Below are 21882 nucleotides of genomic sequence, written 5' to 3' on the forward strand. Positions count from 1 at the left end.
TTTTTTTTTTTTTTTTTTTTTTTTTTTTTTTTTTTTTTTTTTTTTTTTTGCGCGCGCGCGCGCGCCATTTGAAAGTGTTTCCGGAATGCGAAGAACAATTTCGCCATTGAAAGTTTCTTCCAAAAAAAAAAAAAACTCTTCAGCATGATATTTAAAAACCGATTTATAGGCAACATATTAAATAACTGTTATTGGTATTTAAAATATATATATATGTATGTAAAAAGGTCAAAAGATTTCGTGTGGGAATAACTCTGCATGACCACGTTTGATTTGCATGCACTATTATTTAAAAGGAAAAATTTGAGGGCTCTGCCACCCAATAAAAAAGTCCTACTTAGTGGCCTGCATTCAGGCCCAATTTTATTACCCCGAATGCATGGGTTCAAACTCTTTAAACTTTCACTTTTTAGTTGAATTAAAAATTTTATTTTCACCATTAACAACATGTTTCATCTGGAATTGATCGCCAATTTAAAAGCAGCATGGTTCTAATATTTTTGTTCATAAATTATTGGTGAGCTTGGGTGGTTCTATATATCTTTGAATTAAAAATAATGAAAGAATATTTGAGACTCACAGATTATTTGATTCTATTGACATAGTTAAGTTAAAGACATAATTCTAAATGGAATCATGAACTTCCATAATTGTTTGCTTTTATTTGTCAAATAGGGCTCATTTGAGTGAAAATGTATTTGTTATTAGAAACTTATGATCATCCTAGTAAACAACCTTCTCCCAACATCAATACTAAAGGCTCATAAAATGTATGAAAATTAATTATAAACATACAAACATGTATTACTGGCAGAAGATTTCTAGTTCCTGCAGATAAATTCACCTTTATCGCAAGACAAAAAAGAAATGTAATAATTAAAGCCGAAGAAATGGCTGGAGGATTCCGTCAAAACAAACGGAAATGGAGATGTTCCAAGGACAATTAATTTTTGTGTGATTTTTGCATGCATAATCTTTGATATTTGGAAATTCTAACATTTGTGGAAAAGATTCTCATCATCAACATCAAATCCCTATCCAACCTTTACAAATCGAAGAACAGATGGATGATTGGCATCGAATTGAATGTAATTTTTTAAACCAAAATCAGAAAAAAGTGAACGAACCAATGAATTCCTGGAAGAAGCCCTAGGATTAGTAGGTAGGCAGACAGGCAGGCAGGCAGGCAGGCTGGCTTGAAATTAAATCCAATCGCCGAATCGACACGATTGATTGATGGCGACGACGAACAGATTGGTGACCAGACTTCAAAATCAGATATGGACGTCAACTTCTGTAATCGGCGATGGGCGAGTTAATAACAGGTCGTGGGATCGCTGCTACAGCAAATATAAATCTGACAAAACAGCTTGGCGCTAGCTGTGTCCGATTGCGATCTGCGGATTTCGCGCCGACTTTGCCATTCCGTCGGCAGCGGCTCTGTCTGGAGCATTCTGTTTTTGGTGGATCAACAATGACGATGAACATGGACGCCACGATGTCGCTGTGATGATCCGTCATGGAATCTGACGACCACGAAGAAGAAGAAGAAGAAGAAGAAGAAGAAGAAGAAGAAAAGAAGAAAGAGTCGTCAATTGTCAAAAGTACAATCACGTGCCCTAGTTTTACTGCCTCCATCTCTTTAACTTATCCCATTGGTTAGGGTCATCCATCCCCTAATCCCCTTTATCATTTTTTATTTTATGTTTTTTTTTTTTTTTTAACTCTATCAAAATATTTTACTATACAACATACCATCGTAAAAATTAAATTGTGCTCGTATTAACATATTACAAACCATAAATAAATTAACCAAAAATACAATATAAATTATATATATATATCCCTTCAACACCAAATTAAAAATTAAAAAAGAGAGAAACTTTATCATATTTTTAAATATTTAAAAAGTTATTTTAAATAGATAGATGTCACACTCCACTCAGACTCATAAAGAGTTAAAAATAAAAAACTTTAATGCATGCTTCAAAGAGAAGGAAAATTGAAGGGTGATTGTGATTTCCTTTGTATTTTATCATACAAACTTTATGTTCCATTCAATTATTAAAAGGTGTTTAGGTTATGGGTTTATTTTACTGCTTAACTAATTAACTTCCATATATTTAAAAAAAAAAATTACTCATTTTATTGCCAATTAATTTTAAGATAAAACTACCTGTGATTTTATTACTCTAAACCACAGAAAGGTAAGTTTTAGTAAAATTGAAAGGGTATGGTGAGTGAAAAAGAAGGGGGAACATAGGATTCTTTGTAAGCATTTTATCTGTAAGTTTGAAAAGTTAAAAAAGTAAAATTTTATTTTATTTTCCTTCTTTGGCTTTAAACCATGTGTGTTTGCTGCTTTGTGCTGCTCCCTTTGCTTTTTACTGTACTTTCTCCATTGGCTTTTTCTGTGTTATGTTTACCTACATTTATATTATCATGCCACCACCCATTGCTGCCTGGACCCCACCTTCTTTACCCTTTTCCCTATTTTAGCAATTTAAATTCTCAAATTTACTCTCTTTCCATTCATTTAATAATATTAATTCAATTTAATTTAATAATATACGTAGAAGATGATCTATCTGATTGATTGGGTAAAGCCCGCGGGTGAATGAGAAGGAATCTTTAGTTTGATCTTTTATAATGAAGGGAGAGTACATTAGCGGCTTTCTCGAGTATTTGAATAGGATCATTCTTGTTTCTCACAGTCGAGTAAAAGAGTTCCAGAAAAGATAAGAAGTCGACCCATTTAAAAATAAGGTTACCATTCAACTCAATCGTAGGAAGATTCGTACATCACAACAAAAAGGAGAATTCCGTACAGATTTTAGGATGGGCAATAAACAAATTGGAAGTGAGAGATGAGGGAGTTAAAGGAGGAGTCCACGTCCAAAGTGCTTCATCCACTAACCCAAAATTCGCTTTTCACTTCTTCCTAATGCTCATTTGCTCGTGAATAAAAAATTATAATTTTTATTTTTTTTATTTTAAAAATTGTTGCTTAGTGCACAACAAATGCCAATTCGGAGACTTTGATTAGTGTATCTCTTTTGTTCTTATTGCCAATTATGCTTTTTTGGTGCAAAACCATCGTAATATCAATTTTAGTTCGAATATCTATAAGAATATTTCTTAGCCTGTAACAGTTTAAATATATCGTTAATAAATATTGTCCGTTTTTTAGTCAATTATGCATTGTCGTCAGCTTCATAGGAAAGATTTTCATACTTTTAAAACAAATACTTCGTTTCCCTTGATAATGGACGTGGGATCTCAAATAGCCTACGTTCCTCTTTCTTTAGCTTTAAATAGACCAAAATAAATAAGATGCATGCTCACGATTAAAATTAAATTAATTATGGTGACAACTTTTGATGAAATATATAAAATTAAGATTAGAGGTTTGTGTCCACTCAACTAAGCCACTCACATAAATAAATTAGATCCAAACAAACATTTAAAAACATCCTACGTGGAGAGATTGCAATACCTAACCCTAAGATTTCATGATTAATGATTTGGTTAGGAGAAAAATGCACCCATTTGTTAGGTCTCCAAAAGTTGCTAAATAAAAAAAAAGGTTGGAAATTTAAAGAAATTCATGAAATGATATAATAGATAAAAAATAATAATTAAAAGAGTGGATAGTTACCAAGTATATAAAAAAAAAAAAAAAAGTAAGCTTATTTTAAGCGGCTTGATCTTAAAAACTCTAAATTTAAAGGGTTGATCACGAGTTTAGAACTAAAAATACATTTTTATTGGTCCGAAATTCGTAATTTTTAAAGATGTGACCTCTTGTAGGCACGAAAGTTGAAAATATACGGGTTTAGAATATCATATGCAATTTGAAAACATTCATAAAGCTAAGTTGGATATTGGATATTGAAGGTCAATATCATTATTATTCCATAACTTGAAGAGAGAGAGAGAGAGAGATGAAGAGTGTTGAATTTAGAGGGTGATGAGAAGCCCAGTAAGAAGGTACTTTGGGCATTTAAGAATGTGACAAAATGTCATAAAAATATATATTAAATAATTAGAAGAAGAAGGAAAGATCCGTGGTTAAAATCTACCGATTGCTTGGAGAACGGGTGTGGATTGATGAAGCACAAGGCCCTTCTCGGGCTCTATCCATCCCCACGCGCCTCTATCCTCTCCTCTTCTCTTCTCTTCTCTTCTCTCTCTTTCTCTGTAAAGCCGCTAAAACAAAAACCGCCTTCCCATTCCCCTTCTCGGCTGTCGTTTTTCTTATTTCTTATATCTAAAAAGAAAACGAAAGTGGGAAAGAAAGATAAATTAAGAAAAGGTGAGGCAAAACCTATACAACCAACAACAACAACAACAACACTCCCTCACTCCTCACCCCCTTTTCCCCTCTTGTTTTCACCTCCTTTCTCTCTCTCTCTCTCTTTCTCTCTCTCTCTCTCTACGATGCTCCCTCTCTGATTCTTGGCTGCCGAATCTAGCAACCCTTTGTATCCCTTCCCCCCATTTCACACTAATTTTTGTTCTTTACCCATTTCACTGCTTGAATGATAAAGGGGTTGCTTCCTTCCTCTCTTCTTCCCTTCTTTTTCGCTACTCCACCTGCATCTGAGGCTTCTCCATCGAATCTAGCGCTACCCCATTTTCAGCTGCCTCTCCGGGTGCCCTTTTTCAAGGTTTGTTCATATGGGTTCTTGCCATCTCGGCCTAATTTTCAGTTTTTGTGATTCTTTTCTTCTTGCTTTGTATTTTCTCGATCTGGGTTTTGTTTTAATCACTGTATCTCCTCATTTCCTGATGGATATGGATATGGATATGGATATGGATATGGATATGGCTATGGCTGTGGCTATGGCTATGGCTATGGCTATGGCTTGCTGATTGATCGGTACATCTTCTTGTGTGCTTCACTCTCTACTCGCCACTTGTTTTTGGTTCTAATTTGCAATTTCTCTGTCGGGGTTGAGCTTAAAAGGTTAAGATGGGGTTTTTTTTTGCCCCTTTCCCTTTGGAGAAGGCATAAATTTCTGTTGAGTTAATGTGGACTGGAACTTCTTTTGGAAAGCTTCCTTTTAAAATGTTTTCCATTACTCTTTGCAGTGATGATTAGGAGATTTACATTTCTTATGTTTGTTGTGGCAGTTAGTTTCTCTCTTTGGAATTTGGCTTTTGAGATGCTTAAATGCTTATGCATATTTTTTGAAACAATATTGTACTCATGAACAGTGTCCCCTCTTTTGTTGCTGTCTGCTACTCTGTCTGCCATGCTCTCCTGTGGATTTGTGCATAATGTCGTTTTTTGGGTTCTGGTTTTATCCCCCTTTGCCCTTATGTGTGGTTTTAAAACACCTTTGTTTCTTGTGTATGGCCTCTAGTTGTCGGGGAAGGATCCTTTCTTCAATAAAGCAGCTACAAATGTCTGTAGTGTTTCCACTTATTAACCCACATCGGATTCTTGAATACAGGATATGTTACTGATTTAGATGGTGATGTTATTAGTTTAAGGTTGTGGCGTTTGTTTATGTTATTGAAACTCTAGTGATTACCAATGCTATGTAGCTGTCTATATGTTTTAGTCTTGACCATATGTACATTTTTCCCGACATGTTCTGTTGGAAGAATGTGTTTTATGTCGTGCTCGTTTCAATTCAGAAGAGTCTGATCAGCTTATTATTCCGGCTGCATCTTCTTATAATTTGATTCCTGTGATCAGTTCTTCATTTTTTGATCACTCTTCGTTATGGAGGGACAAACGTCGTGGATTAGGCATTGCCACAATGACATGTCAAGGGATCTTGAAGATTTTGATTCTTACTTGGATTTCACAAACGAAGGAGGCAAAGAGGCTGTAGTAGCAGTTTCTGTGGAGTCAATCCTGCCCGATGACTTGTTGGAACGTATTCTGTCGTATCTACCAATAGCGAGCATTTTCCGAGCTGGTTCTGTGTGCAAAAGATGGCATGATATAGTTAGTTCGAGGAGGTTTTTGTGGAATGTCTCACATATCATATCACAAAAGCCTTGGTATTTCATGTTTACGAGCTCTGATGAGCCTATTGGCTATGCCTATGATCCGGTTCTTAGAAAGTGGTATGCGATCGATCTCCCCTGCATCGACAAGTCAAATTGTTTTATTGCCTCGTCATGTGGCTTGGTTTGCTTCATGGACAATGACAGTCGAAGTGAGTTACACGTCTGCAATCCTATTACGAAATGCTCAATGAAATTACCCGAGCCGTTGGGATCGATGTTCTCTGATTATAGTGCACTTGCAATCTCAGTAAACAGGGTTTTTCACAACTATACAATCTCGGTTGTGAAATCTAAGCAGGTTCCTGGAAACTTCTTTCAATGGGATATATCAATTCATATATATGATTCAGAAACGATGATGTGGGTTACCTCCTTGACTGAAGTCTTGTCGGGGTGGAGAGGTGGCGACGAGAGTGTGATTTGTGACGGAGTTCTTTACTTTTTGATCTATTCAACCGGGGGTGGGGCGCCTGATAACCGCCACGGTCTTGTTTCTTATAATATTTCCAACCATTCTTCTCATGGTCTGTTGATAAGAAGCTTTATTCCAGCTCCCTGTTCTCTCACTTGTGGTCGATTGATGAACCTTAAGCAGAAGCTGGTCATGGTCGGAGGGATTGGTAGACAGGATAGGCCCGACATTATTAAGGGGATTGGAATTTGGATTCTTTGCGGGAAGGAATGGCGAGAAATCGCACGCATGCCACATAAGTTCTTCCAGGGATTCGGGGAATTCGACGATGTTTTTGCGAGCTGTGGCACTGATGAACTTATTTATATCCAGAGCTATGGAGCTCCAGCTTTACTTACTTTCGACATGAATCTAAAACAATGGAGATGGTCGCAGAAGTGCCCGGTGACAAAGAGATTCCCGCTCCAGCTTTTCACAGGCTTTTGCTTCGAACCAAGGCTCGAGATCAATCCCTGAGTCTCGTTCCTTCTCACAGCTGGATTTGTGTGTTGTTATCAGCTGAAATTTGGTTGATTTTGTTTCTATTTGCTTTATCTGTTGCACAATCTACATTGCAAGGAAGGAGTATATACATGTAACTGCAGATAAAAGCTGCATGCATATGCATAATTCATGAATGAGAATAGAATTCTTTACATAGGAAAATACTATACTCAACTAAAACTGCTTACAATCTCTGGGACTTGTTCAAATCTGCTTATTCCTCTCTTCTCTTGCCACTGTTTGAACTTACTTCATACTTTAAATCTTCACTTATATGGATCAGTCTCTAGAACTTTGCCTATCTATCTGATCGATAACTCGTTCACTCGTTCGGGTGGGTGGCGACGCCTTACTCCGGCTCAAACTCACTTGTTTTCGTCAGTCGTGTGGTGGGTTTGAAAAGGCTTTGTAGGGAAAGCATTAGAGAGGTGCAGGGGAGAGATGAGGTTGTTACAATTTGGGTATTAGAAGCAATGGTGGGACAAAGAACTTGTTTGGCTCATATTTCTATTATTGGTCCGCCATTGTTAAAGTCGCTTCTTGCTTGAATGCCTTTTAGCAGGTGCTTGGGATTAGAGACAATATCACAAAATGAGACTGCCCCAAACTGATAGCTATATTATTTTTTGTTTTCTCGGAAATAGGAACCAGTCCCTAAATCGTATATTAGGGACAAAGTCTAACCTTACTTCGACATACCATTTGTAACAGTCCAAGCCCACCGTTAGTAGATATTGTCCGTTTTAACCCACTACGTATCATCGTCAGTCTGATTTTAAAACTCGTCTGACGACGAGATTTCCATATCCTTCTAAGAAATGCTTTGTTCTATTCTCCTATCAAGGTGGAGATCTCACAAATGCTCTGACAATTCTTATATCATTGTAAGACTGACTGACGGAGATACATAACAGGCTAAAATGGATAATATCTACTAGCGGGACTGCTACACGTTCAGAAACACTCAATCATGTTAAATATCATTAAATTATAATAATTAAGACATTTGAAGATTCAACATTTTGGTCGGGAATATATGTTTATATGGCGAAAATTTGTGAATTGATAGGAAGGAGATTTGATTAGTGTAGTCAAAGGGGGCAATGGAGATTTGATTAGTGTAGAGTTCCTAAAATTAGGAGGGTTGGTTGGAATACCCAATGCCACATTTCCACAATTAAATGTGGCGCCAAAAACTGAAATTTCCCCTGCAATTCAATCGCCTCTAACCTCCATTTCTGACACATCCTTCAATCCCACATCTCCCGATCAAACCCCTCTAACCATTTCAACCAAAACCAACATTATCCCTCTCCTCCCATTTTCTTCTTTATCTCCTCCTTCCATGGCTCCCTCAATTTCTCCACCTATCCACCGATTCTTCTTCTGACTAAGGTGATGCTTTCCGATTATTCTCCCCTCTTTTTATGTTTTTGTTTTCGATGTTGTTGGTGGATTGATCTGGTTTAAATTTTGCGAATGGTTTGGTTGATTGACGGTGAAAATCATTTTGCATTTTGGTTCTCTCGTCCATTTGAAAATGTATCTTTCACTTCTGTTGATAATTTTTATCTCGGGACCTGTATCTGTAACGTTCCGAGTACATCAGATCAGTTTGGGGCAGCAATGAAGATCCCCCACAGCTATTCTGGCTATGGTGGCTCACATTTTGAGGAAACAACCTCCCATAAGATGACCCGGAATCGATGTTTTTAAATTCGTAGACAATAAAATAGTGAAGATGATCTCAACTTTAGAGAGCTAGCTGGTTAAATCTGTGTAAGGCTTCTTTTAGGCCAAAAGTACCTGTAAATATCGTAAAGGACAAAAGAAGTAAATTCAAACCGATGCCATGGGAGAATGCATTGATGTTTTGTCATGTCACCCATCTCGGTTGTATGCAGAGTCAATAACATGGATGCACAAAAAAAAAAACTCGTTCTATCATTTTCTTTCCTGTATGTTTATATAAATCTAACGTTTCTTTAGAATGCCTTTTATGAAGATCCCGGAGTTCGAAGGATTTGTCACTAGCTGACATCTGACATTGTTTTTTTCTTCTTTTTTTGGCTGATTCTAGTTGAAATCAACCTGGAAATTCAACGATTTCTGGATCAGACAAGGGACTTTGGACATTGATCAGGTTTCGAAAATTGCTATATAGAGATAGGTAGTATAATTTACGATACCATGTGCTTGATTTCAAGTCTTACTACCAAGCAAGCTAGTACTAATGGGATAATTTTGAACACCATTTCTGAAAGTTTCCATCATTGCAGGTTTTGGAAAGATTCTCAACTAGACGAATTTGTTAATACCAAAATCTCTTATGTTTTGACCATTTAGGCTGCTTAAGAGTGATTGCTTTGATTATCGTATCCAAGTTTCTATTGGTTTTGTTTGTATTTGAACAAGATCTCTCTATTGCAGGGTAGTTCATGGCAATGGGGAGAGAGGAGCTCTCACCACAGGACTTCAAAACCACTAAAAATAATTGGATTCAATATACCAAGAAAAATAATATACGTCTTCCTGAGGGCTCATATACTGACTTCGAGTGGAAAGATTATTGTCCTTCGGTTTTCAGGTTCTCCACGCTCAATCAATCTTAAAGCTGTAACAAAACCCAGTAATTCTAAAGCTAGATGAAGCTGAAATCTGACTGTTTTTATGTTCTGTGTGTCTTTTTTCATTCAGAAGCATTCTAGAGCTAGAGAAAATAGACTATGGCGACTATATGATGTCGATTTGTGGTGATGAGACCCTAAGAGAGGTTTCTGCACCAGGAAGAATTGGCAACATGATATTTCTGTCAAATGACGACCGATTTGTGATAAAAACTCTACGAAAATCTGAAGTCAAGGTAAGGTTATCACCCTGCAAAACATTAATTATACCAGAGAATGACTGCTTGCTTAACAGATAAATTGAAAACAGAAATTTATACCTGAAAAATGCTGTTAAACTTTATACTCTTTATATTGAATTTAGAGTGTGCGTTGAGATCTTACTTCAGCTCAACACGTGATCTCAGGTTCTCAGGGAGATGCTTCCAAAGTACTATCGACATCTAATAAAACATGGGTTTTCATTGTTGACCACGTTATATGGACTGCATGTATTGAGACCAATCGGAGGTATTAAGGTGAAAATTTCAGTAACCTTAGTATCTTATCGTTTACAAAAGTCTACTCCTGCGAAGTTTATAATTTTAGATTCCCCTTTTTAATGTAAGTTCTGTAATACATATTGGTTTCTCTCCCCTTATAATATGTTAGAGATATGTATTTAGGTCCTGTCTCATGAGCTTATGGTCTTACTGTTTCTGTTGGAGTTAAAAAATGAGCACTTCTGCTATATGACCTCCCATAGAATGGCTTTTTCTAAGCTTTGATGAAGAAGTTCATCTGGAGGAGTGCAATTCATAGATTGTAGAGATTATGTGTGAACTTTTCAATATCCTGAAAGACCCTATTTCAAAAGTTGTAGTTTTCATTTGAACTAAAGCATAATGTGATACTTCCTGAAAGATTATTCCAAGTAATTTAAAAATTGAGAACATGGCTTTGATTATTCTTCTTTTTGCATGATTTCATGCTTGTTTAATGGTTTTTCGTTTTCACAGGTTTATTTTGCAGTCATGTCTAACGTATTGCGATCGGACTTGCACTTGCATCGGCGATATGATCTCAAAGGGTCATCGAGAGGTCGAAATTTTAATAAAGTGGTAGTCCATGAGGAGATAATATATAAGGATATAGATCTCGATTTCTACTTTTACCTCGAACCTTCACTCCGTAACAAGATATTGTCGTAAGTCCATTGCTCTCTAATGCTTTCCAAAAGGCTCTAGGATGATTTCTCATATTTATATAAATTCACCCCATCTTCTCATCACATTTCAATCCCTTCCCTGTGGCAAAGTTTTAAGAGTGCTCTTGTCCATCTTTTGTTCTTCAGGCAACTCAAGTATGATTGCGAGTTTTTGGAGGCTGAAGGCATCATGGACTATAGTCTTTTGCTTGGTGTACATATAGAAGCCTCCTCGCGTCAAGGTGACTCTCTCCCTTACTTTTTCATGTTTGAATGCACACATTTTGATTGCATACGCATTTGATGGTGTAGACTGCCATGCAGAAGGTAGAGGAAGGAAATAAAGACAATATGTAATGCCGTCTGAATTCTGCTAAATCATCATTTGTTTAGCATTTAAGCTGAAAAAGAGTTTGTGAACGGAACATAACTTTCCATGGTTCAATTCAGGCCCAGTAGACAGGAGAAATTCTATTTCTGGAACAAGGACCGTTCTGGTACATGAGGGTGCAGACTCGACTGTTGCTGACATTCTTAAACGTAATGGCAGGTATACACCATCAATCTTTAGCTCTTCATGGAACCAGATTTTGTTTCTGTTTTATCTATTTTGCGACCCAGAATTCTTGATGTCATTTGGTGAATATGAAACTCGCAAGCTGAACTGAATTTTAGCCGGACCGGCTTATTTTGAGCTAGACATGGTCTGCTTTCCAGTTTAAATGTATAATACATGCCAATCATTGTCTGTTTAAACAACTTCCCTCTGATGAATCATAAACAAAAACAGTATATGAACTATAAGGAGCTGTTGAACACTTGGTCTCAGGTTTGGTGCAAGGCTTCCTGCTAGTGCAGTCCGGACGCCAAGGAACGAGATGGGGATTGTTTCTTCATCAAGCAGGGTCAGGGTGCCAGAGTGCTACAATGTATTGCTATACTTTGGAATAATAGACATTTTCCAGAATTACAATGTGATAAAGCGTCTGGAGCATGCTTACAAATCGATACAATATGATTCAAAGTCAATCTCAGCCGTGAATCCCAAAGTATATTCTTCTCGTTTCCAGGATTTTCTTGGCAAAGTATTTCTAGCAAGAGAATCAAACAAAAACTGGTGAGTTTCTGTAGCACTACTCCTTTACTTGTTGTTCTAAAGAAACTGGCAAACCATACTCATATTCTCAAACACATCTTGTATGCTCACTTTACAGGAGTTTTGACTACTGATGATCCATGTCAAGTCAACCCAGTGGGGAGAAATCAACAAAAAGTTATGTTTGTTCCTTGCCCACATCATGATTCGCCAATCATAATGTATAATAGGAAGGCCTCGAGGCTCAGGTAGGAGAGGAGATTGTTAGCAGAGACAAATGCATTTGCTACAGCTGAAAATGAAGATGATGCGCCCCATTGTTGCAGGAAGACCGAGAGAGATTATTTTTAAGAAATGGGTCTGGCGTTATCTTTTTGGTTCATGCTAGATTTTATAGTAAAAACGTTTAATTGTTGTGTTGTTGCCTGAGATTTCTTTACTTCATGGCTGTTTTGGCCTTGTTTTGTATTCATTTTCATGAGGAAAGTGAGGAGCACAGATGAAATGTGATTGAAAATTCACATAAAAGAGGGTTATTAGAGAGAAGGAGATAACCCCATTTGTTGTTTATAAGGGAAAAATCAATCAATCAATCAAGGAGCAGTGAGAAATGTGGAAATCAGTGCTCACTTTTCAACTTTCTATAATTACCTCTCGATCCGTTTCTTATTAATTCTGCTCGATCAAACCTAGCTGATTCCACAGAATTCTAACCGTTGCTAAAAAGGCTTCTCCTGAAATGGTATGTGGCTAATAAGATGCTCTGCCCCCACCATTGACTCTCTTTCTCTAATGAAGAGAAGATCCATGCCCCAGATTTGGCGTACCCGTCTCCATTAATACCACCTTTCTTCCTCCCATTACCCTCTCTATATAAGGGTGTAACAGGGGCTGACTCTATGTGCATTACTTCCACCTCTGGTGACGGCGGCGGCAGCGGCGGCGGAGGGGAGAGGCGGCGATGGAGCTCCCTTTGATTCAAAGAGAGGGGGGGAAGAAGGTGAAAGGAAGTGCTGCGAGTTCATGGATGCCTGTGGGGTGCCGCGGTAGCGCTTAGGCGCCGCACCTTCCAAAGGTTTGCATGCGCCCGGAGCTGTTCTTACCTTCTCCTTTCCTTTATTGGATTGAAGGGAGCTCCTCTTATGTTCTTTCTTTATCTTTCTATATCTATCTATCAATCAATTTTTTTTTTTTTTTAAATTAAATTTAATCGAGAAGATTGTAATATTCAAAAAGATATAATTTCAACGTTATTCAATTTTGCCAATTTCGACAAAAATACTTTAAAAGACTAAATTTAAGATTTGTATAAAAGTAAATAAATTAAATTTGGACGGTTGAAAGTTATGCAAGGAAAAACCAAACAAGGGAACAAATATACATTCTAAACAAATTTTTATTTCACATTTAAATTATATGTATAGGGTACTCGTGTGATTTAAGTGGATTGAGCTTGAATTGTGTTGTTTTGTATTCATATGCTTCACTCCAAGGTTAGAAACATTTATTCTGAAGGTTGAGTCTTTAAAGGATTCGGAGTCTTCTAATCTTCAAAGTGACTCCGATCAAGTTTTAAGTCTTCTAATGTTACGGGAAGTTTTGATTTTCAAGAGTTTTTAAGAATGCTAGAAGTGTACCGTTTCCATTTCTATTGATAGAGCTTTTAATGACATCTAGATATAAGATATCAATTTATAATGGTTCCCAAATTTAATTATTTGTAATCTTAATTTGATAATGGAAATTTCTTATGTTTAAACACAACGTCATCCATTAGACGGATTGCCCCATTGCTTAATTAGGCCGAACTACCATACTTGGGCCGTCCAATAGACGGGTTGGGCCATCATGAGTTTGGGCCGTCCAATAGACGGGTTGGGCCATCATGAGTTTGGGCCGTCCAATAGACGGGTTGGGCCATCATGAGTTTGGGCCGTTCAATAGACGGGTTGGGCCATCATGAGTTTGGGCCGTCCAATAGACGGGTTGGGCCATCATGAGTTTGGGCCGTTCAATAGACGGGTTGGGCCATCATGAGTTTGGGCCGTCCAATAGACGGGTTGGGCCATCATGAGTTTGAGCCGTCCAATAGACGGGTTGGGCCATCATGAGTTTGGGCCGTCCAATAGACGGGTTGGGCCATCATGAGTTTGGGCCGTCCAATAGACGGGTTGGGCCGTTCGGCCCATTTGTTCGGTTGTAAAATATGTTGCTGAATTCGGGTAGGAAATAAAATAAAAATAAAATAAAGGGACGAAGAAATGAATGGAATAATTGAAAGAAAAAGGGGTAATATAAATAATGAAAGGGAGAAGTAAAGAGAAGGGAGAGGGAGTAGTCCCAGAATGAATTGGGACAGCGGGTGAGGGACGGGTCAAGCAATTTTGATAAATCCAACCCTCTTTAGGGTCGGGAATTGATAGGGGCGCCTCTATTCCCGTAACCAAACAAATAAATCCAACTCCTCCTCGCAGGCGCCCCGTTACCGCTTTACTTCTTCTGCTTCTCTCTTCCTCTCTCTTTTTTACATTTATTTTTTTCTCCGGGGCCGATCGGCTCATCCTCAGTATCGTTCTTCCAACTGAAATGTAGCCACTTCGATCTTTAGGGCTTCGAATTGTTTCTTGCGTTTCGGTTGATTCGGGAGATTTAGGGTTTTCTTGCTGGGTTCTTTGAGGTGGGGTGGAGGGATGAAGGATTTGAATTCGGATATCTTGGACCCGACGCCCGGGATGGATTCAGATTATTCGCGTGCTTCTTGTGCTTCATCATCCGACGCGGATTTTGGATTCGCTTTTAACGACAGTAATTTCTCCGATCGGTTGCTTCGGATTGAGATTATGGGAGAACCGGCTGAGTCCCGTCCCGATTCTGCGGGATGTACTAGCATCCTCGATTGGGCTCGACGGAAGAGACGGAGAGAGGATTGCAAGAAGGAAAACGGTAAATTTTGGTTCTAATTTTCCTCTTATTCTTCCTTTTTTGATTTCCTCCCCGGGAATTTGCTTCTGTTTGATCGTTGGCGTTGACGAAACAGAAAACTTGGAACCATTGAAATTTTTTATTTATTATTTGGGAAACGGAGATATAAATCTCTATTAGGCGAGATAGTTACAGGGAGTGGAGTAATATGTGTGATGATTGCAAAAGAAAAAACATGATGGGAAGCCTCAGTTTACAAGGTGAAATAGGAAATGGGAACATAGTGGTTTTGTTGTTTTATTAAAACTATGAGAACTCAGCTACGCTGAATTTTACAATTTTACGGGTATGTATAATAGAGAACGGCTGCCACTGCAACGAATGATACACATCCGCAAGGGATGTTATTTTGTCGAAGAGGAATCCTTTTCTGAATTTCTTGTTATTATAACTTCTTTGTTCGATGATTGTCTGATACTGAAAACGAAACTATTGTTTTACTTCATAGGAATCGATCTGGTTGACCCTTCTGTTGTTTTGATAGAACTGATCGGTTGACCAAGCTAGTTTCTTTATTTAGCATGTTTTTCCTCTGTGTCTATTAGTTTTACATTACTTTGTCAATGATTGCACGTGGATATTGTTATATATGGCCTTTTGTGCGTATTCACTGTGCATTTTGTTCCTCTTTTTATTCAAACTTCGTTTCCTTATGATCAACTTTCATTGCAGTTGTTGATCTAAATGGATGCCCCGAGGAGCAAGTTTTAAATGGAAGCCAACCTGATATGGATGATGCCATACCTTGTGACAATCTAGATGATGAACCTGCACAAATGATTGAGGAGTTACATTCAGGTAATAGACAATACAGACAAGGAAGCCAACTTATTGGCATTATTTTGGTTGCCTAACTCCAAATGAGTTTTCTTGCATCTTTTCTTCTGTGGTTCAAATCCTGGTTTTTTTTTTTTTTTTTTTTGTATCTAAACAAAATTGTCACTATCATTGAAATGGAGTTGACTTCCTATTTGAAATTGTTGAATTACTAGAATAAGATGTCTTAAAAAAAGTTTTCATGTACTGCAGGTGATGAAGCTGCAAATGTTGATGAGTCAAGCTGGGGGATGGATTGTTCAACTGTTATTAAAGTTAAAACGTTGCACATCAGCTCTCCAATTTTGGCTGCCAAGAGTCCTTTTTTCTACAAGGTAAAAGCAAATCTGTACTTGTAAGATAAAAAAAATATATAGATTCTTCTGCTGTTTATATTTTTGTGGGAACTGTCTTCCATAAGTCCTTTCTTATCTAAGAAATACTTTCCTGTTTAGCTGTTCTCTAATGGGATGAGGGAGTCTGAACAACGGAATGTGACCTTACGAATCAATGCCTCAGGTACAAGTACAAACTTTCATCATCTCTTGTCTGTATATCTTGTTCTTTGTTACTGACCACACTGCTTGTAATATGTTTTTATCCCTTCTATCAAACAGAGGAAGCAGCCCTAATGGAGTTGCTGAATTTTATGTATAGTAATACCCTATCCTGTAGCACTGCTTCAGCTTTGCTCGATGTGCTTATGGCTGCAGACAAATTTGAGGTTGCTTCATGCATGAGGTATTGCAGCAGACTTTTACGAAACCTGCCCATGACACCTGATTCTGCATTGTTGTACCTTGAGCTTCCATCCAGTGTCTTAATGGCTGAAGCAGTCCAACCATTGACTGATGCAGCAAAGCAGTATCTTGCTCTTCGCTACAAGGACATTACCAAGTAAATTTCTGATTCTCTCGAGTTATGCCATAATCTTCTCATTTTCCATTATTTTTCATTTCATTTCCAATTTTTAACCTCTGTTTGTGGTGGGGAAGGGGAGTTTAGGTGGAATGTCAATTTGAAGGATTCTACTTAAGACCATTATTCCCTTTGGAAGGAAACATATGTTTCTCAATATAATTGTAACCGTGGAAAAATGTTCACTGGGTCCTAAATTTTGGTAGTATGTGGTTGTGCTAGATGTTGGACCTTCAGTCTCAACTTTGGTTTTGAAAAGTTTGATGAATGGTGTTGAATATTCCAATTATTTCTACTTTATCTGTGCGGTTGGATGTTTGATGTCCATTTTGTGGTTAGTGGCGTGTTTTCTTCAATTAATGCTTTGTCCTCATTTTTGGATCCTTTATATTTTGTTCTCACCTCACTAAGAAGTTCATCTTAATTTGCAAGAAAATTGCCCGAAATTCGTTTAATTTTGCATTGCAAGTCATTCGACTCTCTCCACTTGGTGAGAAATATTGCCCGAAAGATTTAGTTAGGTTAAGAATTTGGTGAGAAATATAATTTGATTGCTTCTTTGAGAACCATCAAGTTAGAGATTAAGATAAGTGACAACTTTTAGACTATGTTTGTGATGGTGGATTTGGAGTCTAATTGTTTCTTCATCTATCATTTATGCTTTAAAAATTTTTCTTTTCCCCCTTGCGTCTGTCATCTTTGGGTTTTACTGGAAGGGAAAGCTATTTCTCAACTAGGCTTCTCGCATTTGACCAGGTTCCAGGAGGAGGTTATGGATTTGCCCCTTGCAGGAGTGGAGGCAATATTATCAAGTGACGATCTTCAGGTTGCATCAGAGGATGCAGTATACGACTTCATCCTGAAATGGGCTAGAACTCAGTATCCAAAGTTGGAGGAGAGGCGAGAGGTGTTGGGGGCTCGACTTGCTCGTTATATTCGATTCCCCTTTATGACTTGTCGAAAGCTTAAGAAAGTTCTGACCTGCAATGACTTCGATCATGATGTTGCTTGCAAACTCGTGCTTGAGGCCCTTTTCTTTAAGGCAGAGGCTCCTCACCGGCAGAGAATCTTAGCTGCTGACGAGTCGGCTTCCACAAACCGCCGCTTCTTCATCGAGAGAGCATACAAATATCGTCCAGTGAAGGTTGTTGAGTTTGATCGTCCTCGGCAGCAGTGTGTTGTATACCTGGACCTAAAGCGGGAAGAGTGCACAAATTTGTTTCCGTCGGGGAGAGTGTATTCTCAGGCATTCCACTTGGGTGGACAAGGGTTTTTCCTTTCGGCTCATTGCAACATGGATCAGCAGAGCTCATTTCATTGTTTTGGGCTTTTCTTGGGAATGCAGGAAAAAGGGTCGGTTTCTTTTGCAGTTGACTATGAATTTGCTGCAAGATCAAAGCCAACAGAAGAGTTTGTAAGCAAATATAAGGGCAATTACACGTTCACAGGAGGCAAGGCAGTTGGCTATAGAAACTTATTTGCAATACCATGGACGTCTTTCATGGCCGAAGATAGTCTCTACTTTATTAATGGAGTCCTCCATCTTAGAGCTGAACTTACCATCAGGCCCTGACCGGCCACACCCTGTTCTGTCTCTATCTCTGAAGCATCGAATGGTATTCTATTCTCAATTTCTCTATGGTATAGGTTGTCTAACATCTAATCTTGGTATGTCTTTTCTTCTCCTCTCCCCATTTGTCCTTACCTCTACTCGACGATGTAATAGTAAAGCCATTTTATTACTAAATACCCCGTGATCTCAAGTATGCTATATACCAAAATCTCTCTGGATATTGCTTTACTTTCCTTCTCCATACATCTCAACATCTCAACATTTGTAACCTGGACTTCTGGTATTCTTGGATCTTTGAAATGAATTTCGTAGCCTTAGAAACCTGACCCTTCTGTTTCTATTGTTATTACTACTACGACAATGGCATGAGCTGTTTTCTAGAACAGTGGTTAAGTTTGACATGCCTGATTTCATCCACTGTTCAAAAATGTTAAATATGAACATTATATTTTTGGAAAGTACTTTGAAAAACGAGGAAGTTTTGAAAATATTGTAGGACTGTTATCAATGGATCATTCTACCAGAAGTTGGTTCACTGCACGAAGAAACAAATCATTCATTTGGCTATTGAAATTATGTCTTCATCATGTGTTGAAGACATGTTAGTTTTCCTCCCTTTTACCTATACAGTAAACGAAGAAATAGGTAATATTACCATTTTAAAGTTATTTTCCAAACAATTTGTCCGACAATAGTCAACAGCTACTACTATTCCAAATTGTGATATTTTTAAAACTTATTTCTACGTAAAGCCTACGAAATCGGTCCAGAAACATAAAACCAAAACCCCCCAAAAATTAATAACAATAAAGGAAGCATCTTTCTTCAAGAATTTGGATCAAAGAGCCTTGGAGTTGCAGGAGTCAAAAACTCAGGAGATTTTATTGTACCAGGCATCCAATGCTTCGTGGCTTTCTGGAAATGCAACCACAAACTTGGTTTTCATCTACTGCTCCAATTGTAATCTAATACAATCAATGAAAAACAAGATTAATACCAATGCGATAAGCAACCATAAATTTCATCGGTTATCAACCTCGAACAACCAAATATTATTATCACATCTCAAGATTCCCAGAGCGAAATAGTAGACGACAGAAGAAAATTGAAACAGATAAACATAAGGCCATGAGGAAAACCAGAAAGGCAGAGATTTTATCAAATAGTATAAACATAACCCATGGAAAATCATCAAAGCTAGAAAATATTAAGCAACCAGAACACATACACCAATTCTTTGGTATAAATCTAAACCCTAAACCCTAAACATACACCAATTCTGATAGACAATTGCAACACTTCATGTTCAAATTTGCTTACGTATGAACAATAAGGTAAAATGTCAGCATATTCACTTAGTTTGACTTTTGGTCATCCTGGGAATATTCTCTCCATGTAGTGATAGCCAAAGGCACTATAAAAGTTCAAATTGTATGTTTCCTTTAGGTATGAGACCTATGCAGAGTGCCTGATTCTCGGGTGGACTTCTGATACTGACCAAGACAAACCAACATAAATTAAACGAGTAATTATGAGGAAGAAAATGAAGATTCTCTAGGACAGCCAGAACCTGCTCTAGCTTAATGAGATAATGGGACCTTGGTAATTGTTTTAACTTTGAAGCAAATGGTGGGAGGCGAAGGAAAGGACCTAACTTGAATTATACTCCTATATTATTTTAATTTTAAAAGGCATTATATGGGTTCCCAGAAAATAAACTGCAGTGGAATTCATAAAAAATGTCCTTGAGTTCAACAACAAATCACTTTCCGCTTTCAGCTATTCCATACCAAGATATTGGGAAAATAGGATTGGATTCATCTGTAAGACAAATTGGTTCTCCTTAGCCAGGTACTTCATAAAACATGTTTCTGAGTTCTCAACAATGAGCCCCTTCTAGCTTCAGTTATTCCAAACCAAGATCGTGGAAAACAAGGTCAGATTTATCTAGAAGACAAATTGGTTCCTTGGCCAGGTACTTCATATAACAGGTTCTTGAGTTCTGAACAATGATCCCCTTTCCGCTTCAGTTATTCCAGGCCAAGATCGTGGGAAAACAGGGTTGGATTTATCTACCAGATAAATTGGTTCCTTGTCCAGGAAATGACAAAAATCCTCCTCATAATGAAAAAATTGCAGGTGAGATTTCCCAAGAAGATGAGTGTGAGGAGCAGCGACTCCTCAGTTGAGGAGGCAGAAGCTCCACTCATATAAAATGCTGGAATTGTTTCCTAAACAAGTAAAGGCTTCATAAATCAATTCTATGAGAGAAGTCAGGCCTAAAAATATCTATCAGACTAAGCATGGAATTTGAGACAAGAAAACCGCCAAAATGCATACTGCGTTAAGATAAGTATTTAACTGATAACTCCACCATTCAGATTTTGATTCAATAGGAATAACAAAGAGGCCAATCTACTGGAGAAGTTTAGGAAATTAGAAGACAAGCAAAAGAAATCCCTGACCTCTCTGATCATCTAAGCTTCTCTTTCCCGCTACTCCTCTTCGCTGCTTCATTGATCTTTTCAATATAGCCTTCTATTGGAGGCGTCAATGTCGCCATGAATCGGTTCGCTGGGAACGGAGTCAAATCTGGGACCAATGCGGCAGCTTTCAAATGCTCTGGCAATGCTTCAATAGCATCTTTCTTCATCTGCAACAGCGTCGATTCAGCTGCCTGCCTTGCACGGTGCCGCCTCATCAACACCCGACTGTATTCCTTTGCAAGCCGCCGCCCATCTTCCACAGTCAATTCGTACTTCGGGATCTTATCTGCATCGACCACACCTAGCGTTATCAGATCCAATCCCATAGTTCCAATGATCGATGGAGAATCAGAGACGCCCAATTTCGATTTATCCATCTTCATCATCTCAATCTCGCGTTGGCGCTCTTTGCTGATGAGCCCCAGCTTCTCCCGCTCGGCCTCGCGTTCTCTGTCTTTGGGCTTCAGGAACCGCAAAGGCGTAGGAGCATTTAGACATTGGTCATAGAGCTTTTCCTGTTCGAGAGAGATTTTTCTTCCTCCTCCTCCTCCTCCACCCTTGGAAGAGGCGGCTCCGCCTTTCTTGATGGTGATTTTGGAGCGCTTCAGCTGTTGCCCAGCTTTGATTTTTGATTTTCCTTTGGCAGTACCACTCACCCAGCACCTTTGAAGCAAATGGTAGCTGCCGGAATCTGCAGATGGCACCAGAGATTTCAACTTCGCGAAACGGATCATCTCTCAAAGCTCCAAGCTTTAACCCTTTCTAAAATCTAAAAACTCAGTCTAGGGTTTTTCATGAAACACAGTAACGCACTTGAAGAATGATGAAGCACGGCCCGCGAAAAATCAAGGCCCCTTCCGACTTTGGGTAGCTTTTTTCTTTTTCTCTTTTATCTAATAATAAAATATCATTTAAAACTTAGATATTTATAAAAAAATTGTATATCCACAAAATACAATATTTAAAGCTTAGGTTTAATTATTTATAAAATTTTAATTTATATTCGATATATAAATTAACTAATTAGCATTTTTAAAATTTTCAAAAACTAATCCCACCTCTAGTCGATATTGTATGTTTTAGCCTACCGGAGAGGTTTTCACAACTCTTATAAGAAATACTTATCCCCTCTCCAACCAATGTGGGATCTTACCATCCACCCCTTGGGGACTCGACGTCCTTATTTCACACTGGCTGATGTCTAACTTTGATACCA

General features: G+C 38.1%; 4 protein-coding genes across 5 annotated transcripts; 3 read left to right on the plus strand and 1 right to left on the minus strand.

The window, feature by feature from the left end:
• The first annotated feature begins 4126 nt into the window (after window positions 1-4126).
• Window positions 4127-7174, plus strand: LOC111432140 (F-box/kelch-repeat protein At3g61590). The gene is made up of 2 exons (XM_023068957.1): window positions 4127-4670; window positions 5708-7174. The coding sequence occupies exon 2, from the start codon at window positions 5735-5737 to the stop codon at window positions 6953-6955; it is 1221 nt and encodes a 406-aa protein (XP_022924725.1). The 5' UTR covers window positions 4127-4670; window positions 5708-5734; the 3' UTR covers window positions 6956-7174.
• Window positions 7175-8178: 1004 nt separating this feature from the next.
• LOC111431852 (phosphatidylinositol 4-phosphate 5-kinase 10-like) lies at window positions 8179-12489 on the plus strand. Of its 2 annotated transcripts, none has more exons than XM_023068555.1 (10): window positions 8179-8377; window positions 9063-9152; window positions 9413-9569; window positions 9680-9845; window positions 10017-10127; window positions 10608-10795; window positions 10943-11037; window positions 11246-11345; window positions 11625-11912; window positions 12010-12489. In XM_023068555.1, exons 3-10 carry the CDS (start codon window positions 9421-9423, stop codon window positions 12023-12025), a joined length of 1113 nt encoding a protein of 370 aa, XP_022924323.1. In that variant the 5' UTR covers window positions 8179-8377; window positions 9063-9152; window positions 9413-9420; the 3' UTR covers window positions 12026-12489. The 2 variants fall into 2 exon arrangements, with proteins under 2 accessions (XP_022924323.1, XP_022924324.1); XM_023068556.1 differs by having other exon boundaries at window positions 9063-9125.
• A 1753-nt stretch (window positions 12490-14242) lies between these two features.
• Window positions 14243-18503, plus strand: LOC111432048 (BTB/POZ domain-containing protein POB1-like). The gene is made up of 6 exons (XM_023068843.1): window positions 14243-14834; window positions 15546-15671; window positions 15903-16024; window positions 16145-16208; window positions 16307-16586; window positions 17364-18503. Exons 1-6 carry the CDS (start codon window positions 14582-14584, stop codon window positions 18178-18180), a joined length of 1662 nt encoding a protein of 553 aa, XP_022924611.1. The 5' UTR covers window positions 14243-14581; the 3' UTR covers window positions 18181-18503.
• Window positions 18504-18805: 302 nt separating this feature from the next.
• LOC111432182 lies at window positions 18806-21527 on the minus strand. The gene is made up of 2 exons (XM_023069022.1): window positions 20646-21527; window positions 18806-19145 (listed from the first exon to the last, which is right to left on the minus strand). The coding sequence occupies exon 1, from the start codon at window positions 21398-21400 to the stop codon at window positions 20654-20656; it is 747 nt and encodes a 248-aa protein (XP_022924790.1). The 5' UTR covers window positions 21401-21527; the 3' UTR covers window positions 18806-19145; window positions 20646-20653.
• Between the last annotated feature and the right edge of the window lie 355 nt (window positions 21528-21882).

The sequence above is a fragment of the Cucurbita moschata genome, unplaced genomic scaffold, assembly GCF_002738365.1.
Source record: "Cucurbita moschata cultivar Rifu unplaced genomic scaffold, Cmos_1.0 Cmo_Scf00037, whole genome shotgun sequence".
Lineage (NCBI taxonomy): Eukaryota > Viridiplantae > Streptophyta > Magnoliopsida > Cucurbitales > Cucurbitaceae > Cucurbita > Cucurbita moschata.

Excerpts from the sequence above, each read along its gene's own strand:
- LOC111432140 (XM_023068957.1), top strand. The coding sequence starts at position 5,735 with ATGGAGGGACAAACGTCGTGGATTAGGCATTGCCACAATGACATGTCA.
- LOC111431852 (XM_023068555.1), top strand. The coding sequence starts at position 9,421 with ATGGCAATGGGGAGAGAGGAGCTCTCACCACAGGACTTCAAAACCACT. Across the intron at positions 10,128-10,607 it reads GACCAATCGGAGGTATTAAG|GTTTATTTTGCAGTCATGTC; the intron begins GTGAAAATTTCA and ends TCGTTTTCACAG. Across the intron at positions 10,796-10,942 it reads CTCCGTAACAAGATATTGTC|GCAACTCAAGTATGATTGCG; the intron begins GTAAGTCCATTG and ends TTTGTTCTTCAG.
- LOC111432048 (XM_023068843.1), top strand. The coding sequence starts at position 14,582 with ATGAAGGATTTGAATTCGGATATCTTGGACCCGACGCCCGGGATGGAT. Across the intron at positions 14,835-15,545 it reads GGATTGCAAGAAGGAAAACG|TTGTTGATCTAAATGGATGC; the intron begins GTAAATTTTGGT and ends CTTTCATTGCAG. Across the intron at positions 16,025-16,144 it reads AGAGTCCTTTTTTCTACAAG|CTGTTCTCTAATGGGATGAG; the intron begins GTAAAAGCAAAT and ends TTTCCTGTTTAG.
- LOC111432182 (XM_023069022.1), bottom strand. The coding sequence starts at position 21,400 with ATGATCCGTTTCGCGAAGTTGAAATCTCTGGTGCCATCTGCAGATTCC.